The sequence below is a fragment of the Tachypleus tridentatus genome, chromosome 9 (assembly GCF_004210375.1).
Source record: "Tachypleus tridentatus isolate NWPU-2018 chromosome 9, ASM421037v1, whole genome shotgun sequence".
Lineage (NCBI taxonomy): Eukaryota > Metazoa > Arthropoda > Merostomata > Xiphosura > Limulidae > Tachypleus > Tachypleus tridentatus.
The window spans coordinates 99,065,997-99,093,071 of NC_134833.1; the positions used below are offsets into that span (position 1 = coordinate 99,065,997).

A 27,075-nucleotide genomic window follows, 5' to 3' on the forward strand; every position below is an offset into this window, starting at 1 on the left:
CAGTAGTACCTTATACTACAGCTTCAGAGTAAAGAAGTTCTAACACTTCCAGTCAAAGAAACAGTTAATATGCTTTAAGGGTACAGAAGCTTAATAAAAGCCAGCAAAGTACTTGAGAACATCACACACAGAAACACAACTAGTCCACCTTTAAGATACTAGAAATCTGATCCAGTGGCACAAGAATAGATAAGACAAATGGGGAAAGAAACTGTTCTAGGGTTCAGAGACACAGGAACTCAAAGTATGTACCAAATGCTAGGCAAGTTTCACATAAAAATAAATGATAAAGAACATTAAAATAACATTTATATGCAAAAACGGCTCGTTTGGGTTGAGAAAATATTTTACATAGAAGAGCGAACAACATTTCGACCTTCTTCGGTCATCGTCAGGTTCACAAAGAAAGAGGTAACTGACCGGAAGCTGACCACATGTTTGAAAGGGGTTGTGTAACTGAGTGTTGGAATATAGAGGGCAGTGTTAGATGTTTGAATGTATAATTTCATTTATTTTATTATATTAATATAGGTATAAAGGCGTTCCTTTATATTGGTTTATTTTGGGTTTAAGTTGTTGTATAAGTAAGGCTTCTTTAATTTTGCGTTTGTTTATGTTTGTTTCTTTATTTAGTATTTGAGTGTTTTCTATGGTTATGTTGTGTTTATTTGACTTATTATTTGACTTGTGTTTATTTTGCATATAAATTTCTCAACAAGTGGGTTTCTCGACATCACTGATTATTAAAATAACATTGTAAATTCTGTGTTAAGATTGAAGATGCTACAAAAAAACAACACAAAAATGAGTAGTATTTACTTCTGGGTGGCCAAAGGATATCTGTTCTGCCTTCAAAGAAAGCAAGCTGCAAGCATCAACATCTAGTTAAAGCTATCATTGTTTAGAAGGACTTTTAGGAGTGAGTGAACTTGTAAAATATTTGTTAATATGTAATCTTTCATGACATCATTAGAAGAAAACAGTTTGAACGTATGCCATAAGAGATGGTTTAGTGGGGAGGAGCAAAGGAAAATCTTATACCAAGACCTTTTCACATACTTCTCTACTACTTGTTCAATTAAAATAAAAGGTGTTTGAATACATGGTATAAACAAATGCAGGTTATACAGCTAAGGTATATAGAAGTTCAATCAACACTAGCAGTGGTGAGAGTGGACTATGCAGATACATCTTTAAGGCTTCAAGATACACAATTCATATTAATATCAACAAACTTCTTGAGAAAACACCAGTACTTAAATACAAATACTATAGCTTCAGCATAGTAGAGCACACAAGTTTTGTTGAGTTAATGCTAGGTACACACATAAACAAACATAAATTTAGATTGATACAAAATTCTGATCAATGCCAGCATTGTGTTTGGTGGTATACAATGTATATATACACACAAATCAAATTAATACATCTTGTTAGAAGCACATGTTTGGTTGGCACCTGCAGTGTTATAGATTAAACTATATATATACACAAATAAGGGTAAATGTAATTACTGCAAATTTAAGATAAAGAAATTTGGTGGAATATTTTAAGTATACACATGTAAAGTTGGTTAGGGTTCAGAATAAGGAACTTCGATGGATTATTTTACAGTAGAATTTATACATACAGAAAAATATAGATATTGCAACTTTAGAATACTGAAGATAAATCTACGTCATTTACTTGAGAATACATATGTTATTACACTTTTAGGATAATAATACTTTTTACTACCAGCAAAGTGTCTGAGAGTACACTAGATCCAAGACATTAGACGTAACATCAAACTCCTGCCTGCCAATTTTGTTAGCACAGGTGCAATGAGTGACAATTAACCTGAAATATAAAAATACATGGTATCAATTATATATGTTTGTGCTATTTAATATATAAAATTCCTAATTCATGCATCTGAAACTGAAAAACTTTGCTTTTATATATAATACAATTAAACTATAAATTTACTCTCTGGCATTTATAGTCCATTATATGAAATGTACAATACTGTAGATCCAAGATGTGAAAAAAATGAACATACATCTTTAATAAATATTTGAACTACAGAATTTTAAAAGATATGCATACATCAACAGAGTCGTTTTACACAAAATTGCTTCATGCATGAGAGTTACATCAACAATGTTTTGTACAATTTTGTCAGATGTTTAAATTTTACAGTTTTGGGAGATAATTTTGAAATATTATTATGTCTTTTAACCAGATTCTGAAAGCTTGTTTTAGAAGAAATTAATCAAATGATTAAGCTAGCTAACAACTATTAGTAATGTAGTTAGTGCCAAAATAGTGTTAAACAAAGCATTGATACCTTCCATGAAAGATGCATCACAATTCTTGCATCTAACGTTTTATAAAATTCCTCAATTTTTTGTATATGTATAATAATATATGTAACAGCATTTTGTTTTTCTAATTTTAAACTTAAAATCTAATCAATTTCAATATAAAGTGTAAAAACTTTATATAATATTCATTCATATATTTAATATCAAATAAGAGTGAGTATTATTATTTTAACATATTAGTTCATTTTTCACAAGAAAAGATCATACAATGAATAACACTATGTAACATAAATTTTGTTCTTGGATACTATGTGTTATTTCTTAATTGCTTATGTTGTAAAAGTACAGAAAATGGCCATTATTCTCTTCAAACTTTGCTTATGTGACCTGGATAATGAAATTTAGAAATTAACCTATTTTCTATGTAAATATGGGCAAATTTGCACATTTTCATTTACATAAGATCTTAATAAAACAACAAATGAATGAAGATTTATATGTATTTATACTAAAGTTATACCAAAATGAACAAAAGTGTTTAGAAGTGAGTAGTTTTTGAGATTTGCGACTGTAATGTAAATCACTTTCACGTATCAGTCCCCAAATACAGTCTCCTATCATGTTTTTCTTATATGCTCCTAGGTCACAAAAGTAAAGTTTGAAGAGAAAAATAGGTCTTTTCCATTTACTTCAGGCATAAGCAACTGGGAAATAACACTTTATGCCCAGGAACAAGAAAAAGTAAAAATTTTGTTACATTGTGTAATCAACAATAAAATCCAACCTCTAGTCTCCTTCTGATCTACCCCATGTCTTCCAAACTTAGCTTGTACACGTGTTTACACAATTACATCAATGCTCTTTATTATATTTGCTAAAATTATTTTAACTATTTTTTTAAAAATTTCATTTTACAGTAAAAATGACTAAAAAAATAAAATGCTGTTTCTAGTCTGAATTATATAACAAACAAAAATCTCCAACCACATGGCTTCCTTACTGGTTTTTTGTTAGTCTACATTCAAGAACATCAATTTGATGGATTAAATTCAAAGTAGAAATGAATTATTTTACCCACTCCTGTGAGTTTGATGAAATTAAGTTTTAGGAAGAAAAAAAAGGAATTTAACACCAGGATATATTACTTAATATTTTTTTTGGTGTAAGTATTTTTCTTTAAAAATTTATTTTGATATTCAAACTTTCACAGCAATCCTTTTTAAAATTTTTACTAAAGTGAAGAGTCAATAACTATTTCTTTACAATAAATCTAGTGCAATTTTATTGAAATAATTTTAATTTGTACAAATGTTCATATTTATAACAATTTTCATTACCTATACAATTAATTTTACTTACAACAAATAATTCTACTAATTATTAGCTATTGTAAACAAATTGCTTTCTAAATCACAGTAACTTAAAAGCTGTTTGATTATAAATACAGTATAGAAATATTTTCAGTGATGAAGAGACCTGTAACTGGACTGAAAAGTTATGAAATCAGTTACCTAACTTCATCAATATAAAAAAATCATTAACATTTTTAACCATTTAAAAAATGTTACTGTTGTCTGCTGGATAGTTTGAATATTTTATTCAAATACCAGTTGAATATTTTTATGATAATTAGCTTAAGTGTTAGGAAAAAAACAAAATTTGACTTAAGAATCTTACTTCCGAGCCAGTTCCACTACAAATGTCTTGAATACTGTAACAAGGAAGTCCATTAGGACTAGTTTGTATAACTGTTGACCAATGTATGTTTCCCAACACTGAAAGAAATTACTGAAATAAATAAAACTTCAAACTCTATTTTCATACAAAATATCATACTAAATAATTCTGTTTGTAGATGAATATTAACATTTTAGGGTGAAATGAAAGTTGAAGAAAATATATATTTACATATACAGTTACTGTGTTTATTCTTCTGGTTGTATCAATAATTAAACCTATTGAGCTCTTCTTTCTCTCTGTCTCCTTCACTTTTGTGGAAACACCTTATCAATGAGATCAGTGTCAGCAATGTAAAAACGATACATCACTAACTAGACAGGAATCAATCTAGGTCCAATCTCTCACCTACTATGGGTGATTTCAGAAGAACAAAAAATAAGAGGAGGAGAAGAAATGGTGGTCCTGCTTTGCACAACAAGCACTAAGCCAAAAGGCTTGATCAAGATTAAGATACACTCACCAAACAACAACATCCTGCATAAGTAAATGCTGCAAGTGTTAGGACAGCAGCTGACTAAGGTATTTCTTATGTAGCATTTGAAAAAAAAAATTTCCATGTGATATAATAAAAAAGAAATACTGATCTGTGGCATACGAGAACTAGCAATCTATCAAATTGTCAGAGAGACTTACAGCACACAAAGAAACAGAGAAAAGCCACATAAAGAATTAGCTTGTACAGGAGCAATGAAAAACTGAAGTTTTTAATTAGTATAAAAAGCCTGATCACTTTATAAGAAGAATCAAAATTACCCCACACAAACAGATGAGTTGGAAAACATGGGTGATAAGATTTCACTATGATTTTTTAAAGAAACAGTAAAAAATGTTTACATTTGTTGTAGATTTAAATTACACATTTTTTATGTTTTCCTACATTCTTTTTTTATAACTTTCCTATAGTTTTTATTTAATCAACTCGCATACTTTCATTATGCTTAAAAGTCACCAGTATACCATAAAAATAACTTTTACTAATATTATACTTAAATTACTTTTTTTAAAACTGTTATACCAAAAGGTTTCATTTCATATGTGTAGTGAATTCTAAACCTTTATACATCTTTTTAGATTTCTTCTAACTGATTTTTGCCCATTCAAATAGTTACTCAAACCAATGTGGTTTAATACAAACAACAAAAATGGCCTTATAAGCAAAATTAAATGTGATACAATCAGGTGCAAGGTAAGTTAACTATGCAGACCTCATTTCACAAAAACGTTATCTTCCTATCATATATTAATATCACAAAATGACAAAGCATGATTTAGAAAAAAAACATTATAACTGTTGCAGAAACTGTTAACAAAGCCCTTCTTTTACATCAACATATGACCAAGCTAATCTTTTATCACTATGTTCTAATTTCTACATAAATTTCTGCTGAACCAGGAGCCTTAGTAGCATTTATTGTTAAAAATAATGAAAAAAAAGAGCTTCCATGATGTGTTTAGATCAGTAACTGCTACCTAATAAAAACTGAAAGATAGGGTATTACATCACATCAATGACAACTAAGGTTGAGAACAATGATTGCCTAAAAATTGATTAAAATACACTTGCAAATTATAAGAACAAATTAGTGATGTTCTACTCAAAACTATTATAACTTTTGTCCTAGGTGGCAAAGAGTGCTATACTCTATGCTTGAATAAAATTTAGTAAATTCTTAAACACTTAATAATGTTATTGGAACCATACTTAAATTGGCTTCAAATTGAAATTTGTGCTTTTCTTAAAAGCTTTATGCATAAAAATTAAACAAATAAAACTTTATTGCATAGATTCAACTCTGGAGCATTCTATTTTTTATTATCTGGAGAAATTACTGTACATTTATTTTTTATACTTTTTCTTATTCAATTGTGTAATTTTTCTCTTGAGCATACTGCACCCATCAGGGTGTAAAAGAGTTAAATGTCTACTCTGTAGAAAAAAACTCTGTTCAAATAAAAGAGTTGATTTCTCAGAAATCGAGCTTTAGTGTTTCAAAATAAAGATGGTGAGAATGTTTCCATCTTGTTCATTGATATAAGCAACATAGTAACTAAAATTATGTGTTTAATTATATGAAATTATACACCATAAAACTTCTGATGAAGAACTGATTGTGTACAAACAATAAATAATTAAATTAAAAGAAAATTGAATGAGTCACAAACTAAGATTCACTAAATGGGGCAATACAAATTAACTGTCCATCGAAAGTGCCAGAAGTAAATGTGACTACAGAAGGTGTTTCTTAAGTCAATTAAGGAACTGAGGCTAAGTGTAGTTTGTAATTTGAAAAACACAAACTAGATAAAGGGCAATGAAAGACTGTGATAAGATTCATGAAAATCTCATTTAAGTTTATTCTTGATAAAACCACACAAACATAATGAATTATACCCAAAATTAAACATTCTGAAAGTAGTCCTTGATTGGTAATCATTTTCTTGAACTTATGAAAGTGGTTTTAAATTTTTTTTAAAAAGGTAATTTTAAAATTATATTTTTTATAATAATTAAAACTATCTTTACAAACAAAAAGGTTAAATTTTAATTATACTCTTCATTAAAGTTAGCCATTCCTGATATTAAGGACATATAAATGAACATTTTTGTCTTGTGGTTAACATACAGTGACAAAATTAAAAATAGGTTCACTAATGAGTTGCCATTAAAAAAAACTTGAAACTATTTTTAGTTTCTAAAACATCATTCTTTGGATTTCATTGTGATAAATACTTCTGAAAGATAATTAAAACTTGATTAATCAAAGACATACGGACCTTTATATCTAAGTATATATACATAATTTAGCTGTACTTAATTGGAAGAAATGACAAGAAAGTGGAAAAAACAACATTTTAAGCAGAGATGAAATAAATACCATCTTATGTGGAAATGTATATAATTTTTCTTTCATACATGTAATCTATATTCATGTATGAATTAATTCTATTGTAAAATACAAAAAAAACCTAAGTTTTCTGTTCAGCAAGAGCACATTTCTTTTCATTTTTAAAGGTTAACTCACATCTGCAAACATTTTATCAATTCATACCATTGGCTTTCTACAGCCTAAGCTGTTTATTCCTTGTTTACATGAATCTAAACTGACTCCAGGACAGCTGATTTGGTGATGGAAGGAATAAATCAAAATTCCAATTGAAGCCAACCTGAGAAAAACTGTTCTGTAAAAAATAATAATAAAATAAATACTGAAATTTTAACACAATTCCAATAACATTTATGCACATATATCAAAGAACTACCTTTTGTTACAGAATGAGTCAGTCTTGAAGAATTATTCATTAGATATCAGAAATTAAATGTTTAAAAGAAAATTGATTATATTTAACCAGCAAATGGTTATCAAATAAATACAACATGCATCATGTGTAATTCAGTTTTTGACATGATAATTTCTGCTAATAATACAATTGAACAATTCAGACAAGTATATATAACTTAATTCTAAATAAAAGAGAACATAGTTACACACTGACAATAGCTGTGCTCTAAACATTACTTTGAGGAAAATATTTTGCTTTGCAGAATCATGAATTATCACCAAAGATATAAATCATTACAAACTAAGTGATCACACTGTATGCTCAAAATGCAATACCAACTATGACTCTTTTAACATACGTAAAACAAATTATAATATATGTTAGTATTATACATATATTATAATTTTTACAAATCATTCATAAATGCATTATAATACCTCAGAAGAATCATAAAATTTACAAACACACTCATACTTACTTAACCAAAAGTTTTTGATGCAGACTAATATATCAATACATCATCACTATTCAAATGTCTAAATGGTTTGAAAAAGCAGCTTTCTTGTATTTGTACTATATGAGGGTAAGGTTGAAGATTTGGTGTACCTGATTTTGAGAAAGCTTTTGACATGGTGTCACATAAGAGACTTGTAAAAAAGAATTCTCTCTCTAATTGTGTGAGATAAGTTAGCTAAATGGATAGAAGAGTGGCTGGATGGAAGAAAGCAGAGGGTTGTTATAAATGAAGTTCAGTCAAACAGGATTAATGTCACAAGTTGGATAACTGAGGGCTCAATCTTAGATCATTTACTGTTTTTGATTTATATTAATGATATAGATGAAAGAATGGTCCATAAGTTAATTAAATTTGCTGATGATATTAAGGTCTTGGGTACCACTGCTCCTTAACAAAAGGATTTAGATCATTTAGTGAGTTGGGCAAATAAATGATAGATGGGTATATTTATAATGAATGCAAAATAATGCATGTAGGTTATCATAATTTGAATGGAAATAACCTTAACAGTAACATGAAAGAAAGGGATATTGGTGTAATGGTTTGTTAGTCTCTTAAGCCATCCAAATAGTGTGATGTTGCTAGTGACAGGACAAATAGGATTTTAGGTTGTATCTACAGAAATATTGAATACAAGACTAAAGACACACTGGTTATGCCATATTTGGAGTGTTGTTGTGTTCAGACTTGGGCTCTTTACCTTATGAAAAAAAGACATTAAACTGTTAGAAAAGGTTCAGAGGAGTGTTACTAGAATGTTGGCTGTGATAGAGGGGGTTATCACATGAGGTGAGATGAATATCTCTAAAATTGTTTTCTCTTACAAAGAGAAGAGTTAGAATGGTTCTGACTGAGGTATTTAGAATTATAGAGGGAATTAATAGCTTTAATGCATCATCTTTTTCATACTTAATGGGGGGAACAGTGGGACTACAGCAGAACTATAAGACACAAATAAAATTTTGATAAGGTAGTTGTCATCTTCTGACAAGATAGTTTCATTTTTATAACAGGATGGTTGGTCTCTGGAATAGGTTGACATTGGATGCTGTGGAGGCAATAAATTTAAGTGAGTGTATAAAAAAGCTTGATAATAATATGAATAATAAAAATTGGCTCTATGAGTTTTTAAACTTATTTGCTTAACAGTTTTGCTTTAGTTTAGAGGATAGGACAGTCACAATATACCAATTGGTCCTTTGCTGTTCCCAAACATTATGTTATTTTTCATCCCCCAAACCCCTAAATTCAGGCAGATCAGACCCCATCACCTTAAGTTTCAAAACTTAAAAAATAAACAACTAAACTTTCTTGAATCATCAGCCAAGAGGTGGGCTTAACCTGCCCTTATCCCTGTAACACTTGCCTGTAAAGACAAACCAGCAACATTGTGAAACTAACTTCTGAAAATACAGAAATAACACAAAAGAGTGTAAAGTAAGCATAATAAAACAATTTAACAATGATAAACTATTTTCTTTGGGAAAAAGAGAATAAATAAAAAAAATGCATTGTAAGAAATCATTTAACATATACAAATACATATTCTTTAAATACAAACACAAGACCCTTTAAAACACTATCACCACACACAGGTTAATTCACTTGCTTCAGTTAGCATCAAAGAAAAGTAAACTTTAGGCAAATTCAAAGAACTTATTCTATTTAGATTTGCAGTAAACATGGCTATCCTAAACTGTGCAATGATTGAGCAACTACCATTTGATAACCTGCAGATCTCATTTAAAGTAAAACTCTGCTCAATATCTTTCTGTTACTGATCTTACAATTCATCTATATCCTGACTACTGATGATCAAAAAGTAATCACAAAATAAAGTCTATAAATTTAATATGAAACATCACCTAACAGCTCAGATCACAACATCCTTTCAGTCTTTGGTTTCTCAACTGAATGAGTGTCTAGCTGCTGGTCAAGCAGTTAACACCAATAATAATATTATTAATGACATGACCAATCATTAGAGTTATTTTGCAACATGTATGATAAGCCAGATGAAGAAGTGCCTGAAAAAGCACTTTCAGTAACATCTTCCTTCTGTAACTGAGCTGAGCTGACATGCTTTGAAACAGTATTTTCATGTTCCTCCAACACTTTAGACTCAATCTCTAATTCCTGGTCAAACCAGAAAAAAAAAAAAGTTTCATTTCAGTAACATACCATTACTTAAGTATGCCATATGACTACCAACATGTCAGAATACTAAACATGGATTTGTCCAGTCAGAAATACATTGCTTCTTTGCTTCTGGTGCTTTTCAAAGATATATCCCATTTCCAAGCTGGTCTTCTATTTCTTGATTGTTTTGTTGCAACATTTCTTCTGCTGTATGACAACCTTCCCTAGTAGTGCTGGTGCTCAAACTCTTGTCCATCAGCTGGTTCCAAACCTTAGCCACTTCCCGTATGCTCACAGACACATATGCACGTATTCACTTAAAGCAGTATTTTCCAAACAAATATTACCATATTTGATGAAAACCCAATTAATCTTTGCCACACTGTATGTTATACCATCATGATGTATGATATGTGCTCACTCCTGTCAGTCTGTCCAGGTAAAAGAAAGTTTACAAGCATTAAATTTATAGTTTATATTACTCACTCTGTCAGTCCATCAGATTGAGGTTGATATGATGAGGTGAGTGTCTTTACCAAACTCAGAAATTTATTCCACTTAGGAAACATCTGGCTACTGATACCACCTCTCTGACCTACATGAATTTCTTCAAGTGTATTGAATCATGTTATTCAATACATCAGCCATGAACTGCATCAATGTATGGATCAACATATAAATCTTAGGCCATTTAGTGAAACTAATCAGTAATGACTAGCATATAGCAACTACCCCATTCTGTCTCTGATGGAGGACCAGTGATGTCTATAGATAAAGAACCAATAAATTTCTGCTGGAATTTATATTGTAAGGCCAGTTTCCCCTGTGGCCAGCACACACCTTATAATGCCAACACCAGAATTCAAGATCTCAATTCATATTCAGCCAGCAGAACCACCATCACACAATAGCACAAGTCTATGTGATGTCTTGATGACATTCAGTCCTTGCATTATGGAAATTCTGAAGAATGTGCTGCCTCATAGCTAATGGGGACCCTTAGCTGTATTAAAGACTAAGAATAACATTTAAGTTGTTGATAATAGTGGTAGAACATGTCATTGAAAACCTTTAATTACTCATACGTGTACCACAGACTATGTGAAGTCTCATGTTTATCAACAATTCACCTCGCTGCACACCAAGGAGTATCAATTCTAGTTCTGGGTTCTGCAGTTACTTTTTCCAGAGATCTTTCTGAGTTAGTCTTGGTACTCAGTCACTTGTGGAACTTTCTATAGCATAGCTCTGATTCAATAAGGCATCAAAGATGAAATGGTTTATTACACCAAAACATGACCCAGGATATTTTAATTAACAAACAGGGCCTGAATATACAGCAAGATGGTTTATCTGTGTTTGCACATTGTGTGCCCACCATATAGCCACTTCACCACAGATTGTTTCTTGTGATCAGTCTGCAGTCATGACTACAAATCTCATCATCACAAAAACCATCTCCTTTGAAGTAACAATATATCTAAAGACCAACTGGTGCCTCATCACCTGCTCCTGAATAAACTTGAAATGTCTTAAGAAATGGTCCAGGTCCTCCTTGAACACACCATTAAACACTGAGAAAAAATCTGCTTTACCTCCATCAGCTTTAACCCTAATTTTAGTATAAGCCTCTCCTCCATGAACCACACTAGTCTGAACCCTTCTCTATGTTAGGGGTGTGACAGAACGTGTTAGTGCTGTAATTTTTATACTTGGACAAATGTTAGATCCTAACCTTGAAGTCACAGAACAGCATGTTACTAGTGATAGGTTGCTCATCAGCTCTGCACAATCCCTGGTTTTTCCATGATTGCTTGGCAGTATACCTTCCATCACAGTGAAGCTCACCACTGCCCCACAGCCCACCACTGGTCTGTGCCCATTATCTCAACTGCTAGTGAAAAAGCTTCTGCTGATGATTATCATCTACCATTACTCCCTCCAACCACTCTGTGCCGTGTTTTGTACTAATCAAACTCAGATTTGTACAACTTTGGCTAGTCGATAGAGACTTCTCTATTCAATATCAAGCTTGTCAGGTCATGCACAATCATATAAGATTGGAGGGTATAAAAACTATGCTTTGCCTTATATACGTGTGTGTACACACACACACTATAATGAATATATATAACACACACACACACACTATAATGAATATATATATATAACACACACACACATACACTATAATAAGTAACTTGTAATAAGGTTCATACTTCTTAGAAGGGTCATAAATAAATTATAAATGAAGACAGATCTAGAAGGCAAATGTCATAATTCTCATACTAAAATATTTTTATATAACATTAAAACTTAAATAATATAGAATTTTGTTTATTAACTAAGTTTTGATGCAAATTTTATTTGCATACAATGATAAAAGAGTAATTTAATTAAATTTTGAATGTAACTCTAAACATTTGTGACATGCACACTTAGACCTGTCTATAGCAAGAGGGTTAATTATTAAAAGTGACCTTAATTAACCTTCTTTTAAAGAATTATATATTACCTAATATGAATCACCTTAACCCTTTAACAATGATGCAATAATGCACTTTTAAACTCCTTTCTGTATGTCACAAAATTACATTCAAAATTTAATTAGACCATTTTACTATCAAGGTATATAATGAAATTATTACTGTTAAGTAAATTACAGTTCAAAGGTTTATATTATCTTACTTTTCATTCCTATATTTCATGAGAAGTGTTAAAAGCAATAATGAAATCTCTCTGTTTTGTGTCAGAAGCCACAAACAACGTTGGAATTTGGTGAAATACAGCTTGAAGCATAAGGAGGTATTCATGTACATGATTAGATGGGAAAGCAGTTTACTTGCTCTTTTGAAGTGTGTGTTTCTAAATACTGTTGCTGAATGCAGTTGGGTAATGTAATTTGTTAGCATAATATGAGCTGCACATTCTCTGAGTGACTTACAACTTATAATGGCATGGACAGTAGTTAGACACATTTCAAAGTGTAATAAAACAAAATTAAATTATAACTAAATGTATACTGTTATAAACTCAGAACTACTTAAAATAAAGGAATGTAGTTTCATGTTACAACTTGAAATCATTCCAGACATAAAAATGGGTAATTTAGATTTCTTTTTTGGTGGTTACAAGATTTGTCAAATTGACCAATATTGCTTTCAGATAAGGGTAGAGAAAGTAACAGATAAACTATAAAGTTTTACTGAAAAAACGTTTGAAATGCATTTAAGAGGTTTTAAGGATTACACAAAGGAAATCTCAGATTCTTGAGATGAGGTAAAGTATTATTAATTTTAAAATAAAAATTAATTTGCACATGGACTATTCAAACCAAATACACCTTATATTCATGAACAAATCTTTATTTTCTTAAAAAAATTATTCACTAAAAAGTATGATATATTGTATGAGAAAGACATAATATTAACTGAAAAACTGCAAAATTTTGTGAAGTTAAACACACTACACTGAAAGTTAGAAGTTAAAGACTAAATAATTACAGAGAGGTCAAGTGGTTGGTCAAATTGACTGAGCCAACATTGAGAGAGTTAAAGGATTACTTATTACCTAACCTGAGTTATCTTAATAAATCCTTTTTAAAGAATTACATACTACTTAATATGAGCTATCCCAGTAACCTTTCCTTAAAGAATGACATATTATCTAATAAGTTATCTCAATAAATCTTCCTTCTTTAAAATGAAATATTACCTAATAAGAGTTATCTTAATTTCAAAGTCTTTAGAGTATTCTTCAAAAGTCACCATTTTTACAAACACTGTAGGAACAACCAAGCTGAGTCCTGTGATGGTCAGTGAAGGTAATAACTGAATAACCACAGCTAGAAAACCTTCATTATCTTCACCTGATTTCTGGTATGAAATAAAAATTTAGAGTTTAAGAAATATTTTGTGATGTTTGCAATATATTCCATCACTGCAACATACAGTAAATCTAGAATATTTCAAACAACAGATAAAACAGATGCAAAAGAATCAGCTTTAATGGAATATTTATAACAGATATCAAACACTGGTAGCATACACACATAGAATGCAATCACTTTAACAAATTACATGGCAAAGAAAGTTCAGCAAAGTTGCTTAATCTTTAAAATTTAACTGGAAAGATAAATAACACAGGGGAACACTTTTTCAATAACTTTGAGTTGCATTGGATATTTTAACTGATTCTGAAGGAATTTTAGGCGCTGATTTCAAATCTGAAATTAGTTTTTCTCTACAAGCTCTAGTTTGTATGCAATTTGAGGTTAATGAAATTGTACAAATGTGAACTTGCGTAAACCATGTATAAGCATTTTCATGTCCATATATATAGATATCTTCTAATATTTTGATCATTCTTCTTTTGTTTCAAACATGGCTTCCAAAAAATAGATATCATTGCAGAAACAAGCCTGATGCCTTCTGCTACATATGTGGATGCTACACACTCAATCGTCAGAGACGTAACATATCCTCGTTCGTCAAGCGTGCCTACAAGGCATATTTTGAAGTTCAAATTGCATAAAATCTGTAGCTTGCAGACAAAAACCGACTTCAGATTTGAAATCAACACACTCAAATTGACTATAGAAAGGTCTTTTTTTAAATGCAACAAAATGAGTGTTCCCCAGTGTAATCTTAACTGATAGATTAAACACATAAAACAGGAATCCATAACTCACATCAACAGACAGAATAGAAATAATTCTTAGGAAATTAGAATAACAACAAGGTATAATTAATATCAATATGTAAGTTAGCTAAAACATTCTAACACTAAAAATAACTCTGTACATATAAAACAATACGTGGAAGAAATAGCTTAGAAAACATGCAGATTGAGAATAACTCATTTCAATACAGCAGAAATATCTTATTTAATCTGACAATACACAATGTATATATAACTTGCCTCACTTAAAACAGACACAAACACTTTGACTGAGACTATGCACTGAAATATAAAACAGCTAAACATACAGTTGGACTAAGATGACTTAAGAGATTATCCATGAACTATTAAACTATGTGACTACAGACTACATTCCAAAGAAATAAATCTCATGCAAAAAAACATTACACCAATTAACAGACTTCACATACAACAGAAATATACCAAACATATAAATCTGTAGTCAGGCAACACATTAAGTACTCCTTGTGGATGGGTGTTTAAATATTCTAATGCAAAGTTTACAACATTCAGTTAAGAACAAATTACAAATCTGAAAATTTTGTTTATTTTTACATTCATATTATTACTAGTAATGATTTTATGTTGAATTATATCTGCTAGTGAAATATTCTTCTACAGTAATGTATCAGTTACATTTTGTGAGTATAAGTAAGATCAGACTTTTTATTAAACATACTGTTAAATTTATTGTATTCAAAACATATACAGAAATAAAGCAGTTTATTATTTATTCATTGGAAACAAACTAGATATGAACTGATATTGGCCAAAAATAATGTTAGCAAAAATATGATAATGTTTGACAAAAGTAATTGTAACACCATTTGAAAAGGTCAAGTTGTTGATCAGTAATAAATTGTTATCAGTTTTGCCATGTGTTGTATGATTCATAGCTAGAAATAGCAACTGCTTCTATTGGCAAAGTATCAAATATTCAAAAACACTTTAATGGATATGAACGAAGTTACAACTAACCAGATACATAAAAATGGAAATTCTAAGACACAAAGATATATATCTTTAATGTTTTTTAAAGTGTCTTACAAAAAATTTCACAACATAATAACTGTAGAAGTACTAACTCAAATTATAAACTTTTTAAAAATAGAAAATAAACACTATTTTAAAACAAACGTTTGTACTAAGGTTCATGCAATTTGGTTAAGTATTTCCACTGTGAGGAGGGACAAAAAATAAAGGGAATCTAAATAAACCTCCAACCAAGAGTTAGTCTAGCACATAAACACGAGTTGTCTTATATTACATATCAATCTAAGTGAAGCTCACACCTTACCATGTAATTCTAACCTGTCATTCCAGTTTACAGATCAAGGAAAACTAATAGAAATCTAAGTTTAGTACATAAAATGATAAACTAAAAATATAAAGTTCAGATAGTATCTCATTTGTTGGAATAACCACAGAATATAAAAAATTTACCAAACTCTATAGATAATCTTGTGTACTATTGTTAAATACAATCAGTAGAAAGGGTTTTTTTCCATACACAAATATAGAACATTTCCTTGTACTGATAAAACATACTTCACATTGTCAACTCACCTTCAAGGACAGATTGGACACAACTAAAAGTGCATATCCACATCCAATTAAAAGGCCCAGTACAGTTAAATTAACAATTGTTCTAACTATATACACCTTTGCTTTCTTTTTGCGTGTCCACTGGGAAAGTTCAGCATTTCGTTGATCTTCAGCAAGGTGCCCCTACAAAATACACAAAACATCAGCAACATAATCTGTAGTCTGAATAGCATTAAAGATAAATACATTTGAACAGAAATCATTAAAAAGTTATCACTACAAGTTCTTGTTAAATATTTTCAATTAAACTCAATATCAAATACAAGACATCCCTAACAAAAGTTATATATATTAACTGAAAACAACCCCACATTTTTTATTCTACATTCTCAGAAAATAAATATCTAAAGTGTAACTAGTGAAGTGAACTCAATAAAGTATTACTTCGACATTATTGGAATCATAACCACAGAATTCATGCAATTATTTTTCTTCTCTATATGTTCATAGAAAATAAATATCTCACCTATACATATTAAACTTTCTAAAATAAATCACGGTTAAAGAACACAATATTGTCTTTCTGTTGTAATTGCGTGTTTTTTTTCTTGTAATGAAAGCTTTCTTTTGAAATTTATTATTGTTTAAAGTAGATTTCAGACACCTGCTGGTGAGGGGAAGAGATATGACACTTCTAGAAAATCATGTCTTGTAATTCTTCAGTCTAGTGTCATCAATACCTGAAATTGAAAAACAAAACGAAACACAAATAATAATATGATATATACAATTTTCAAACTAAGTAGGATTTGAAGAATGTCATTGTGTCCTTTTTACCACATCTGTAAATTAAAGTCTTATTATTTGAAACATTTTATACATACAAAGTGATGCACCCTCCTACATGGTTGCATTAATTTTAAACCTCTTCCAGTTTTATAATTAATTGATAGGCCTCCATAATCACAAAACAGTCACTTGTTTATTAACAAAGAGGTATTTTTAAAATTTTGTAAACCAGTTTATAATGAAGTTAGTTAATGTTTTAGATCATGAGAAAAATTTACTATATCTATATTATTTGATGTACTTTTTCTTTTACCTCTGTTCAAAAGTACTTTCAAAGTAATGCATTAGGTAGTCTTACCTTCAGCTCTCGAGTAATGCTGTTGTGTTTTAACCTAGCTGTCTTCTTATCCTCAATGCAGAAGTCCCAGCCAGCAAAAACCATGTTACAGTACTTGTGAAGCTGACTTTCTGAAGTCATTAATGTTTCTTTTACACCTTCTGTTGTGCTATTAACAATTTATTAATTCAATATATATATATATATATACATACACATACATAGTTATAATTATAGAGTACAATTTTTCTTTTATTTAATAGGTAGAATGAAGTACTTTTCTCTAGCATTACCAGCTGTTAGATCAGATGGTTTCCAAAAAGTATACTACTACTGCTTGATTAGGTTTGTTTTCTGAAGATAGTTTCAGTTTATATAGTAATACTGTTCTTTTACTTGGTTTTCTGTCTGAAGTTAAAATATATCTTAAGTTAATTCCTCCCAGCAGAGTCTGCTCCTATCAACCTATAAAATAAAGACTAGATTTGTCATATTTTACCTACTGTAAATACAAGCTACAGTAGCACTACTGTTTCTTTCTAGGTCTACAGTCCACATTTTTTATTGATATCTTTATGTACCACAACTCCTCTAGTAATCTTCTATTTGGATATCAGACACACAATGTAACAGTACCATTCTTCTAGGTGTATGGTCTACATTTTACATTATTTACAAGTACCATAACTTTTCTAGTAATCTGTACTTCTGTCAGGATATTACACACAATAAAAGTAACACTAATATTTTAGTGAATGAGTTGGCTGAAGGTTAGAAAGGTATCAAACACTAATATGTCATACTGTAAAAATGAAACACAATATTCCTTGATTCATGTCTATGCAGTACCTAGAATCATTGGACTATTCATAAGTAAACGATATATCCAATTTAAGGAAAATGTACGTTGCCTGCAATTTTGTCACTCTATATTAAATCATAAAAAATGTTCAACCCCCCCTTTTAAATTTTATACATATATATTCATTCTGTGAATTGTCAATGGTGTTCATTATAACTACTAATAAAAAAAACTTAAGAAAAAGACCAGTACTGGAATACTTACTAACCAACCATCAATACCAGAGAAACTAAAAAATAGGCCAAAGTTGTTAGAAGATAGGCCAGTGGGAAGTTGTAGACTGAAGCAGTTCCAAACAGGTTTAACTTAGAATGGTTATAGTAACCATAGAATAACAATGTCAGCTCCATCCAACCCTAAAAAATGAAAGTATATATAATGAACTATTTTAACTGTAACTAATTTTTATAACCAAAAAAGTGTTAATAGTGACCAACTGAAAGAAAAGTAAAAACAGCAGAAAATAAACTTCAAAGAGTTTTTATGTGTCTATAAAAAGAAAAGAACAGGCACATTCACAACATGATGAAAATATAACTGCTCTCTGGTACATTACATAATAAACATACTTATTCGTCACACAATCTTTTGCTACATTATTTATAGGTCCATTTTTGTAGCCTTGTAATTATTACTTCCCACCATATACTGGCTACAGATATGTTAATGATCTACGGGAACAATAAGAAGAATCGGGCCTTTGGCCTTATGGACACTTCTGTTACTATTTATGGACTATTTCTGCAGTACAATTTTCAATGTAAGAAGCCTCTGTGCAATACACTGAGACCAATGCCATGTTTCTCTTCCTTATATGCTTTCCAAAGCCCATCAGTTATGTTTAAACAATTTCATAGTGCTCATTTCAGCAACTGAAAGAGAAAGAAGTCTATGAAAATGTTTACAAAAGGAATAGTATTATTTTCTATTTGTGTCTTGCAGAGTAGCTAATGTCTTACTTGAGTGTGTGGCTAGGTGCTTTGTTTCAATGGAGCTATAATGTATTGGCATGTAACTTTCACAAAGGTTGTATTTCTTCATATATGACAGTATATGTCATGATATAAAAGACTGTTTAATGCAGATATTATGAATGTTTATTTTATGAATGAGTATTTTATGACTGATTAGACTTTTTTCTTATTATAAGAGATTTAAAAGTAGATGATTATTGGAAGTTGTGTATGTAACTCATTGAAGTTGAGAATATAGTGAGCAGATGATTTATTATTAAACATATAAATAGCATGAGATGAGTAGGAAACAGTAGACAGATAAAGACAACAGAAGAAGAGAGTAAAGCCACTGCCAAGGAAAAGTTCAGCATAAAATTAACTGTAGAAGTAATAGGCCTAACAATTAACATGGGTCTAACATTTAACATTAAAGTAAGAATAACAGTAGAAAAAGAGATAAGAATGTAACTTTTGCCAACTTTGTAAGTGACTTATACACAGAATACTAGTGTAATAAAAACAGGGAAAGGTAGTTTGGCTTGTCACCTGAAATTCCAAAGTAACTGAATATGCCCAAGAGAACTTTTGACTAGAAGTAGAGAACTGTATGGTATTTATAATATCTCTGTGATCATTATAATGCAAATAATATGTTCTACATATGTTAAACTAATTCTGAATATACATATATTATTTTGAAAACAAGTGAAGTGCATGCTCCTGTTCATTTATCATTATAATATTTACTTCCAACAACTGTTGAAAAATCCTGAGCTAAACAATAACAACAATGCAGTATGTGTGTAATAATATAATAATGAGCTGATTGCTAAATGTATCAAGTTGCCTAACCTAACAATAACAATAATAAATACTAGCTACAACCTGCAAAACATTTGTAGTAGTTTCCATGCCATTCTATTGAATTTTCTTCATTCTATCACTATCACACATGCCATTTAAGCCATACTTTCATGCAGGAATTGTGTGTTAGAAAAATAAATCTTGGTTTACTTGAAAACATTTTATGAAGTCAGAGAAACAAATTCATGTACACATAACTTTATTTAATAAAAGTACACTTACATAATTTTATTTAATAAAACTACATATAAAGAAATCAATAAAGCAAAGTAACGATATTTTTAACAGTGTGCAGAATATGAAACCGTTATTAATGTTCAGTGTATGACACAGTTTTACAAGTTGAAACAACAAAACTCACAAAAACAATGAATAAAACCCGTGTTAAAAAAATTAAAAGGTCTATGAAATGAACCAAAGCTATATTGTTCCAAAGTAAAGTAAATGTGATGTCATAATGAAAATAAACTTAGCTGAATATGCAGAAACATCTCAGTGCATGTTTACAAAGTAACAAGCATATGATTTTGAACAAACTTCGCATGCGTATTTTATACCAAAATAAATCAAGAATACCAACAGAAACTTTATTTAGTGTAATACTTTTTTTAAGAAATTACTTGCTGGTTAAGTGTTGTTTGTATGAAATACTTTTCAACTAATAAAACTAAAGATGAAATCAAAGCCAGTTGTCACGTGACAACAACGAAATTGTGTTAATGTGAACCATACTTATTGCACTGAAAAGTTTGACAAATCAAGATACAAGTAAGACACTTCTGAATTTAAAGGTCAATATGTAATCCAGGCTCTTTGGATATGGCCTTTCTAATCATACGGGATTTGTAACATTCAACTGAGGAAGTTGAAAGTTCCAAGAAAGATAAATCTAAGTGTGTTATTCATATAAATTTGACAGATTTGTGCCATTTTAAGCTCTCTGACCTGATGAATTTTGGGAAAATAATATACGTTATTACAATTTTTAATTTTTCAGAACTTCATTGTTTTAAAAATTCTTCAAACCTATCTTGACCAGAAAGATACACTGAGAAAAATTACTTTCTGTTGGTGAGTAAGATTATGTAAACCAACATGTTTCTTTTAATGTTTGTTTAAAGAACCTTTCTGTAAATTCTTAAGTCAGTTGTTGTTTACTTAGGTTAATAGAAAACCTGTCACATTCACATTTAATTTTTCTGTTTGATATTTATGAAATATATATATTTTTTTTGGTTATAGGCTAAAAACTTGGAGTCAGTCATTACTAATGATGAATAAAAAATAGTTAATGAAATTAGTGTCACTTATCATATGTAAGATCAATGTAACAAGCAATATCTTTCAAGACCTAAAGAACAATTCCAGATTAAGAGTTTATTAAGATTATTATCACTTTCATACTGGCACAAAAAAGGTCTAGCAATAAGAAATGAATGTAGTCAGTATCAACATAGCAATCCAAAGAAATTTTCTGATTTACCACTTCACTAAGGTTAACACTTTCCAACTGGTGCTCAACTTTACTCATATTCAGCTTTCCAAATTTAGTGCTTCCCTGCATATGTAAACTTCATTTCTCATCAGCAGTTTTGAGGCTCCCACCTAACCTCATGTTTCATGCAAATGTTTGCTCCCTCTGTATTGATTGTTCAATCATCACTTTGAGACTGAGCAAGAAAGTAATAAACACAATAATAGACAGGAAGAGTGAGAAGAGATATCTATCAGAAATATATTTCCAGAGTCAAGGTCAAGGAAGAATATGCCAAAGAAAAAAAAGAAAGGTAACAATTTTCATCAAAAACCTCTCTGGTGAGCTGTGGATTGTTTCCAAAAACAGGTGAATGGAAAATAGATAACATAACAGCTAGTGAGGGTAAGGCAAAGGAAAGAAAACCGAGCTTCAGAAAGACTAACAGATGATAATGGATCAGAACCCCAAGCCTGAAGAAGAGACTCCAGAGTTTGTACGCCAAGGCATATATATGTGCAAACTGTCAAGAAGGATGGGGCACACCAATATCACAATGAAGTTGAAACAAAAAATGTTTTCAGCAAGAACTTGAAAATCAGAAAAAAGAATATTCTGAAGGAAGAGCCAAATGAAGAAGGGAAAGTAGAGAATAATAAGAAATAGAAGTGAATGAAAAAAAAAGGTAATATACCTGAAAAAGTACAGAAGGATGCAGAATATTGAGAAAGATCTATATCTGCCTGGAAAAATTATTTTCAGATTTAAGTGGCAGGAAAAAATGCATAAAATCTGTGTCCTTATAGATGGGAATTATAGGAGGAAAGAAGTCTGTGTCAACCAAATGGAGATATTGAAAGATCTAAGTGTGGTGAAAAAAGAAGACACATTCTGAGTCTTCACACACGAGTGCCAAATTGAGAAGTAATGATTGAGAAATCAGTATACAGGGATCCAGTTATGCTAAGAAGCACTGTTGCACTCCTACTGATTGAAGGTTATTGCAAGTAAGCAGGCATGCAACAAGGCATTAATATCATATGGAAATGTGTAAGATTGCATGGGAGCCTCAAGGCTAGTGGTAAGAGAAAAAGTTTGCATAAAGAAAGCAGCACTGAAATGTAGAAAATATGAGATAAGATGTTATGTATTGTATTAAAAATTATTTCTACCATATTCCCTAGAAAAATTCCATTAATAAAAACTGCATATGGCTAATGTCACTTACAATTTCATCCACAAAAAACTACAGACAGCAGTGTTATATGATTTTGATTATTTAAAATGCCAAGACAATAATATCACTTACTGTTCCTTGCATGAAGTCCTGAAGCACTAGATCAACCTCTTTACTTTTGAAATTGTTAACCATAATTGTGTAATTTTTTGAACAAAATGGACTGAATTTTAGTCGTTCTTCTGTAAAGAAAGCTTTATCAGATTTGAAAGCTGAAGGCAAAAGACTGGTCATTTGTGATGCTTTGTCAAAAGCTTTGCCACCAATGTCTTGGAAGATAGAAAAAAATTCATCTGGAAGATCTGAGAGGAAGTCACTAGAAGAATAAGTTCTAAGTGCTGCTGGCTTGGGAAAATAGTTACTAGTAGTAAGGGTTTTGTTTTCTATTTCTAACTCTGAGGTTTCCAAGGGTTTGAAAAATATATATGGGAGAAGAATGAAGAGAAAAACATGAAAAAAGATTCCAAGGTTCAAGAACAGCAGCCAGCGGAGAAACAAAAAGTATGAAACAACTCCAGTCCCATGATAACCTGAAACATATAATAATGAAAATTTAAAAAAAAATAGATCATTAATTTCATTTTTATTGGATTACAACAATGGGTTATAAGATATTCAAAGGCTGAAAGTAAACAAACCAACAGTGGTGATTTATTTATACTTATGAAGATAACCACTCTCTGACCTGTACATCCCAAGTGGATAAATATGTAATAACTCACATGGACTGTACATTTAAAATAAGAGACTGAAACATATTCCCTAGAAGGTTTATATTCAATAATTAACAAAGTTATATTCATATGTTTTCACACTAATAAACTTGTTTATTTTATTTGCATTTTAACAATTCATACTAATCATTTAAAGTTTCAGTGCCTTAAATTTCCATGAATTCTATCACAATATAAAATTGGTACACACAGTGCTCATTTCCTTTCATCATAGCCCCTGCATACTAACATTTCAGTAATAAGCATAGAATAACTAAAATAACTCTACAAGTTCAAATATTTTGTACCTGAAACAAACACACCTTTCTGACACTTATAAACAAAACATAATAATTGTGTTCTAAAATTAATAATGTTATTTGTTAAACATACCCTTTAAATAGTGCATTTTCCAAATTCTGCATAATAATACAATCAATAATAAAAGCTTAAATAATTCATTGTTTTTTATATAACCTAACAAATCTGTTTTGATTTTGTAATTAAACTAAAACAAAAACTGTTTACCAAAAAGCAAAACTCTGTCACTTGAAAACATAATTTGTAAAGAAACAATGGACAGAACAAGACTTCTTTCTAGCTGAAATATGTAATCCTATACAGAATTATTTATAAAGCATAAACACAAAACAAAGATAAATGCACAAAAATGAAAAACTAAAGCCATGAACTAAGGTGCCTACTGCATCACTTTTGTCTTTCCATCTTTTTCCTACTTTAATTTTGATTTAATTTTATTTTGATTTACCTATATTAAGTATGTATGTGTGTGTGTGAACACACATTAATAAACCATGTCATGTATATATTTTTAACCCCACACATACATCTATATGTATATTTCAACACACCTTTAGTTATCAAACTTTATAAGCTATTTACTTACACCAACTTCAATTTAATAGATTAACACTGTGCTTTTGATTTAAAAAATGTTAGTTGTGTAAATATAAACCTTTTTTCTACTCATATTCACATTTTGTACCTTCAATTCTTTTCAGTGGATGTGACCAAATATTCAAGCTAGAAATTAATTCCTTCCATGTCTCCCCTAGTTTTTTCTTTGCCTGAAAATTACAAAACATTCAACAGTAGTTTTCCACTAGTCCTCCAAAGCAGGAAAAAAGTCACTTAATAATAACATAAAAATCAAAGTTTTCCTTTCTTGAAATTGTATTCCAGATAGATGTACATATTTATACAGAACCTTTTGCATAGGTACCAAGCCTTTGAACAAGTCTCCAACTCATACACATTTCAGGTAATGAAAATATTAATTTCACAAAGAGAAAATGAAAAACAAACCCATGTAGAGAAAGAAATTTAAAAAAATTAGCTTCTTTCTAACAATACAGACTCTGAACAACTAGACTCATGGAGTGTACTCTCAAATACAAATATGAGCACATTTGGCAGGATATCACATTCATCTCATGTAGGGAATTCTTATCACCCAAAAAGTACTGTCAAAAGAACTTCCTAAATGGTGTTAGTGTCACAAAAGTTGGTGGAATATGGTGACTTCTTAACCAGTCTGTGTATCTTAGGAAGTGAGCACACCATTTACATATACTATGGATAAAGTTAATAAGTAAATGCATACATTATGTCAGAAACGGTTACACAATATACTTACCAGTAATAAGCAGGTACAGGAATGAATCACCCAGACATGCAGATCAAAAGAATGCAAGACCAATTTAGCTGATCACAATCAATGGAATGTTGCAATTCTTAGTTTAGAGAGTAGCTTGTCCTATACTTTGAGATTAACATTCCTGCCCTACTTCTTATTTAGAGGCATGTCTACTTGGTCTCAATACTAATGGGATTACACCAACCTTAAAAAAAATTCTTCCTTTCAACCTCCCTTAGTATTTTGGAGGCAAGTATTCTCCCTCTATACAAAAAGGTGGGAATAAATAATTCATGTATGAAGAACAGAGAGGTGGTGAACTAAACATGAATAATCTTTCACCAGCATTAAGTCCAACATTTAGAGACTGTATACTGAGTCACAATAAACTGGGACAGCATACCTAACCAAGTGTAACCACAGAGAACTACTTCCAATGTCAATTTTTGCTTGTTTGTTTAGAAGTAGCAGTATGATTTTAAATGTAAAATGTATAAACTGACAAAGAAATTTTTTGGAAAAAATTCATCTCAACAGTAAATACAATGCACAGAAAGATGAATTTAACACTTTCTGTTTTTCTCTACTCGGTGTAGCTTTTTGGAGAGAGAACTATTCTCCGTAAGGCAACACTGTCTATATACCTGGTTCTGTTGTCTCCAATATATGTGTAATTTTTATTGAAGCAGAGAGAAAATGAAACAATTAACAATTCAGCTCTAGAAAGACTGTAGAATGGCCACTGGAGGAGAGGAGAAACCAAAATGTGGTATAAATAATGTGGTACACTTACTGGGGGTCTTCCACATTTTACCTAAAATCTCTCTTTGAGGCGACATTGATGACAAGACAAGTTGTAGGACAATGAACTTCATGGAAGGTGAAATGCTAAATGTTAAAGGAGTTACCTCCCACAGAGGAATAAATAAGCCAGAGAAATTCACTAAGTGAGGGTAAAAAGGGATAAGTCACAAGAAAAGGAATTTCATAGCAAAAAGAAATTAACTGACTCAAAAAGCAGTAGTTCAAAAGAAATAACAGCTAACTGATCAATCATGACAAATGAGATAATCAAAGCCTGAATGATCATACAGAGAATAAATGGAAAGAAGGGTGGTTGAAGAAAATAACTGGCCACAGGTAAGAAACAACTGTAGGTGCAAAAGTTGATCGAGCAGCAAAAATAATAGTCAGTTACATACAGTCATATGAAAAAGTTAGGACACCCTATGAAAGCTTATGTATTTTTGTAACATTTTTGGACATATAGATATTTAATCTCAATTTTAACAATACTAAGAGATTATAGAAATATAACTAAACAATTAAAACAGAAGAAAAGACTTTTCAAGATCTTCTGTAAATGTAATTCTACAAAAATGCATATTTTAACTGAGGAAAAAGTTAGGACACCCTACCCCCTAATAGCTAGTGTTTCCCCCTTTGGCTGAAATAACTGCAGTGAGACGCTTCTTGTAGCCATCTACCAGTCTCTGACATCGATCTGAAGAAAGTTTGCCCCACTCCTCAATGCAGAATTCTTTCACTGGGAGATATTTGAGGGGTTTCTTGCATGTACAGCCCGTTTCAAGTCACCCCACAGCATCTCAATGAGATTAAGATCTGGGTTTTGACTCGGCCATTCCAGGACTCTCCATTTCTTAGTTGTCAGCCAGTCCTTGGTGGATTTACTGGTATGTTTTGGGTCATTGTCGTGTTGCAGGGTCTAGTTCCACTTCAGCTTTAATTTTCTTACAGATGGACTTACGTGTTCCTCAAGCACCCTCTGATACACAGTAGAATGCATGGTGGATTCTATGATTGTGAGCTGTCCAGGTCCTGCTGCAGCAAAGCAGCCCCAAACCATGACACTTCCACCTCCATGCTTCACAGTTAATACGAGGTTCTTTTCCTGGAATGCTGTATTTGGTTTATGCCAAACATGTCCTCTGTTCT

General features: G+C 30.8%; 1 protein-coding gene across 9 annotated transcripts in view; it reads right to left on the reverse strand.

Annotated features, from left to right (window-relative positions):
* Positions 1-27,075, reverse strand: part of LOC143225856 (transmembrane channel-like protein 7) — a 75,095-nt gene that overhangs the window by 7,631 nt on the left and 40,389 nt on the right. For 7 of the 9 annotated variants that reach the window (XR_013014110.1, XM_076455997.1, XM_076455996.1 and 4 more), the window contains 9 exons: positions 24,469-24,550; positions 22,822-23,279; positions 18,423-18,574; positions 17,378-17,525; positions 16,252-16,413; positions 13,699-13,859; positions 7,097-7,226; positions 3,984-4,081; positions 1,738-1,839 (listed from right to left, as the gene is read on the reverse strand). Coding sequence is in view for 8 of the 9 variants with exons in the window: in XM_076455997.1 (XP_076312112.1) it covers positions 1,738-1,839; positions 3,984-4,081; positions 7,097-7,226; positions 13,699-13,859; positions 16,252-16,413; positions 17,378-17,525; positions 18,423-18,574; positions 22,822-23,279; positions 24,469-24,550 (1,493 nt within the window). In the remaining variant the exon portion in view is untranslated. The remainder of the gene's footprint in view (positions 1-1,737; positions 1,840-3,983; positions 4,082-7,096; positions 7,227-13,698; positions 13,860-16,251; positions 16,414-17,377; positions 17,526-18,422; positions 18,575-22,821; positions 23,280-24,468; positions 24,551-27,075) is intronic. The other 2 variants (XM_076455998.1, XM_076455992.1) reach the window with 1 other exon arrangement.